The 4,334-nt window shown below is 37.6% G+C and overlaps 1 protein-coding gene across 2 annotated transcripts in view; it reads left to right on the top strand.

The window, feature by feature from the left end:
• LOC146317195 (armadillo repeat-containing protein 1-like) overlaps window positions 1-2,272 on the top strand; it is a 9,145-nt gene extending 6,873 nt beyond the window's left edge. For both annotated transcript variants that reach the window (XM_084732071.1, XM_084732070.1), the window contains exons 6-7: window positions 466-540; window positions 1,681-2,272. In XM_084732071.1, coding sequence (XP_084588197.1) covers window positions 466-540; window positions 1,681-1,872 — 267 coding nt within the window. In that variant the 3' untranslated portion in view covers window positions 1,873-2,272. The remainder of the gene's footprint in view (window positions 1-465; window positions 541-1,680) is intronic.
• Window positions 2,273-4,334: the final 2,062 nt, after the last annotated feature.

Here is a 4,334-nt window from a genome sequence, read left to right as displayed (position 1 = left end):
ATATATATATGTATATGTATATGTATATATATGTATATATATATATATGTATATATATGTATATATGTATATATATATATATGTATATATATACATATATATACATATACATATACATATATATATACATATACATATACATATATATATACATATATATATATATGTATATATATGTATATATGTATATATATATATATGTATATATATGTATATATGTATATATATATATATGTATATATATACATATATATATGTATATATATGTATATATATACATATATATACATATATATATGTATATATATAAAAATCAAATTAAATCAGAACATAGCAGAAAAACAGACAGGATTAACAAAACTAAAAAATCCTGTGACTGTACAGACGAGGTGATCAATAACAAACACACAGCTGATATGTGAATGAAAAGTGTAAATTGAAATCTATTTGCTCTCGTTCCTTCAGGCTCTGGCGACTGCGATCGCAGCCACTCAGGTGATGAAGGCTCAGCAGGTGGTGAAGGGAGAAAATGGAGACGAGGTCAGTTTCTGTCTGTTGATTTTATTGTTTATTATATTTCAGTTTCTTCTTTCTTCTTCTTCTTTTAACTTTTTTATTTGAATGAAAGTGCAAAGTTAAATGTTCTCAAATGTAATATTTTAAAGCTTCTTTTCTTACAAGTGATGTCGATGCGCCGATAAAAATATTTATCAGTTACTTTTCAAAGCCACATGAACCACTCTTCACATGAGCATTTATTAAAAAAAATTACGTGACTACGTTTTTAATAGAATATCAGAAAATGGTGAAAAATGAACCCTGTCACAATCAGGTGGAAACGTTTTTCTGTTGCAAAATGTTTCCTTTTATATTTAAATCTTCATTTTATTAGAATATAAATGCTCAGAAACATCCCGAAATTGAAATAATGTGATTATAAAAGTTACTTGGAGCCTCATAACTGTACTGTAATATAATAATAAATGTTGTAAATAAAGAATGATAATAACAATAATGTAAATAATAACAGTAAAATTCATTTCATTTGACATCATTATCTGAGGATTTGATCATATTTGTCATTATTCTGCTTTTTAAAGCTAAAGTCATCAGATCAGATGGAAGTTTCTGCCTTTTGCTTTGGTTTGACCCAATATTTTTTGGTTTGACCCAATATTTTTTGGTTTGATCCAATATTTTTTGGTATGACCCAATATTTTTTGGTTTGACCCAATATTTTTTGGTTTGATCCAATATTTTTTGGTTTGACACAATATTTTTTGGTTTGACCCAATATTTTTTGGTTTGACCCAATATTTTTTGGTTCGCTCTGCAAAGGCAAAATACAGGAACTTCCAAATAAGGTCAAAGGTCAAATCAGAGGTCAGGATTAATATGTAGAAACAATAACCTGATATAAAGACATACAATTATCTGGATCGACAACGAGGAAACTTGAAAGTCATTTTTCTCAGTTCTGCTCTGTGAAAAGTTCCTGCCCGTTTCCTCTGGAGGGCAGTGCAGTAAAGTGGAGTAGAGCCAAACTTTTACTCAAACACTGCAGTAAAACTTTAGGGAGGTTTGAAGAAACAGACTCCGCCCAAAGTTTCATGACGGTTGAACAGAATCTTTCTCAGTATCTCATGATTTCTTCAGCCCAACAAAAGTTTTCGTCCACAGGTTCTGATCCCGTTGGCGGAGGACGGCTCAGTGGACGTGGAACAGAACATGGACCTGCCAGAATACCTGCCGGAGGACGAGAGTCCGTCTCAGGAGCCCGACAAGGCGGTGACCCGGGTGGGATCTGGCCAGGAGGGAACCAGCTGGCTGGGCGCTGCCACCAACTTCCTGTCCCGCTCCTTCTATTGGTGACCCTGAGGGGCCACCGCCGCCTCCATCAGAACCCCCCCCCCCCCTTCCCACCACCATCACCCACACCTCCTCTCAGAACCAAAATCTACCAGCTGCCAAATCGCTGTCTGGACAAAAACTGAGACAGGACGTCCAACAGCCTCCATCACCGCAGTGAGGACCTGCTGCCACTGTGGGTCTGACGAACCAGTCTGGATCGTGGCTTAGGTTTCTGTGATGACGTCTGTCTGTAAACGGGTCCATCGGCTCCAAACTGAACTGTCTTAATAGACAGGAAGCGTCCTGCAGCGACATGAACAAACACCAACTGAGCAGGACGTCGCTCTCTTCCTTTGACCTTTTTATTATTTATTTGACTTTTCTTCCTGTAGTTTTTTAAAAGATGAGCAGCTGTGCCTTCAGTTTGCAGCTTCCTGCTGTTCCTGTTACTGATCATTCATCTGAAGTGATGACAGATACTCAGCACAAACACACGATGACAGCTTGTTTCATTATATTTACATCAGGACCACATCATCAACAAAAACTGATTCAACCTTTAAAGAGCCCTTCAGACATGTTTCACTAAAATAATGATGTTTAACTCCTCAAACCAGTCGATCAAAGCAGAAAATGACCTTTTCCAAGCGAACCCGCCCGCTAACGGTCAGTTTGAAAGTTCTGTCACAATCATGACCTATTTTTCAACTAGTGATCAATCTGGCGATCATTTTTCCACTAATCAATAAGTTGTTTGGTCCATGAAATGCCAGAAAATGTTGATCAAAGTCCAAGATGATGTCCTCAAATGATATTCACATTTAAGAAACTGAAATCAGAGAATCTGGGCTTTTCTTAAAAAATGACTCAAACTGATTAATTGAGTATCAAAATATTGGTTGATTAATTTAAAAATTGATCCATAATTGATTAATCGCTGCTTCGCACCATCAACAGAAGAAGACAATCATTTTGGGTCCAATTTTTCCTGTAACAATAATTTAATCATTTTCTCCATTAATCAATCAGTTTGGTCCATAAAAAGGTGAAAAATATTGATCACTGTTGCCCAGAGCTGAAGATGACATCCCACAGTCGAGATGTCTATTTAATGTTGCTATGGTTACAAGTGAACGCCGCGGATGAATTTCTAATGGGGATTAAACTACGAGTTTGTTAAACAGTTTTTAACACAGAAGACTGAGTTGATTTCTGGGTATTTGTCATCATTTATGATCAATAATAAATCTATAATTCTATGACATGTTAGTTGCAGCCTTCCTGTTTGTTCCTGCGCTCCTGCGTTACCGTGGTGACGGCACGTCTAGGACCGCGGACGTGCAGAGTGATTGGAGACTCGTTACTGGGAGGTCACATGTTCGATTCCTCTTCACTCCGAGTGAACGGTGCTTTACTTTGAGTTTGTGACTTTTCTTTTGTCTCTGAACGTGTGGAGGTCAGAGGTCATCGTGTTTACACCCCCCCCCCCCCCAAACCATGTGACTGCCTTTATACTGTGGACCAGACTCGCCGTGGTGTTTGACGGAGCAGCGTGACCTGACTTTTGTTTTGAGTCTCGTCCTCGTTGGTCCAGCGGTCAGACGTGGAGGTGGACATTTTGACATCGTGTTGAACTTTCATACATTATTTATCTCACATTCCTTGTTTTCATCTGAAACATCTTCAGCTTCCAAAAGAAGAAAGAAACCGACTGATGGTTGTTTGAATTCACACGAGAACAAATCACAGTGTCGACAAACGAGGGCAAAACCTTATTTACACCCATCAGCTGCAGCACAGACACCAGTTAAACCAGTTAAACCAGTTTGACAGGACAGAAAACCCACAGACATGTGGAGTCTGTCTTCAGTGTCAAAGGGGCCAATCAGCATTCATCCTGGGGTCACATGACTCTACTGTAACTGCAGCTGTTGATCGACTTGTTTTTCATCCACATGTGCTGCATGTCTGTGCTCGACTAGAGCGTCTGTAAAACGATGGGTTAACTTTTGATTTCCTGTCAGTTCTTCACAATAAAAGCCCCTGTTATTATTTATTCTGAAGCTGTAAATAGTTTATTTGGTCCATAAAGTGTCAGAAAATAATAAATAAATAGTGAAAAATGAATCTATTTTTCAACTAGTGATCAATCTGGCAATCGTTTTTTCCACTAATCAATTAGTTTGATTAATAAAATGTCAGAAAATGTTGATCAGAGTTCAAGATGATGTCCTCAAACATCTTGTTTTGTCGATTATTGAACTCGCGTCCTCCCTGATGTGTGTGAATGAGATGATCAATATCATTGATTGAATGTTGTGGCTGATCAGTTTGTTTGTGCTCATAGCTCTGCCTACGCCACACACTGTCCAGTCACGTTCTGAGAAACCTGTTGCCATAGGAACGCATTAAAAAACCTTCAATTTATTGGCCCAAATCAATGATGACACTGATCAATACAAGAATCTTCCACAACAGAAGAT

This window comes from Lutjanus erythropterus, chromosome 12 (assembly GCF_056507025.1).
Source record: "Lutjanus erythropterus isolate fLutEry1 chromosome 12, fLutEry1.hap2, whole genome shotgun sequence".
Taxonomy (NCBI): Eukaryota; Metazoa; Chordata; class Actinopteri; order Lutjaniformes; family Lutjanidae; genus Lutjanus; species Lutjanus erythropterus.
Note: the sequence above shows the minus strand (reverse complement) of the source record. Positions and strands in the feature narration are given on the sequence as shown.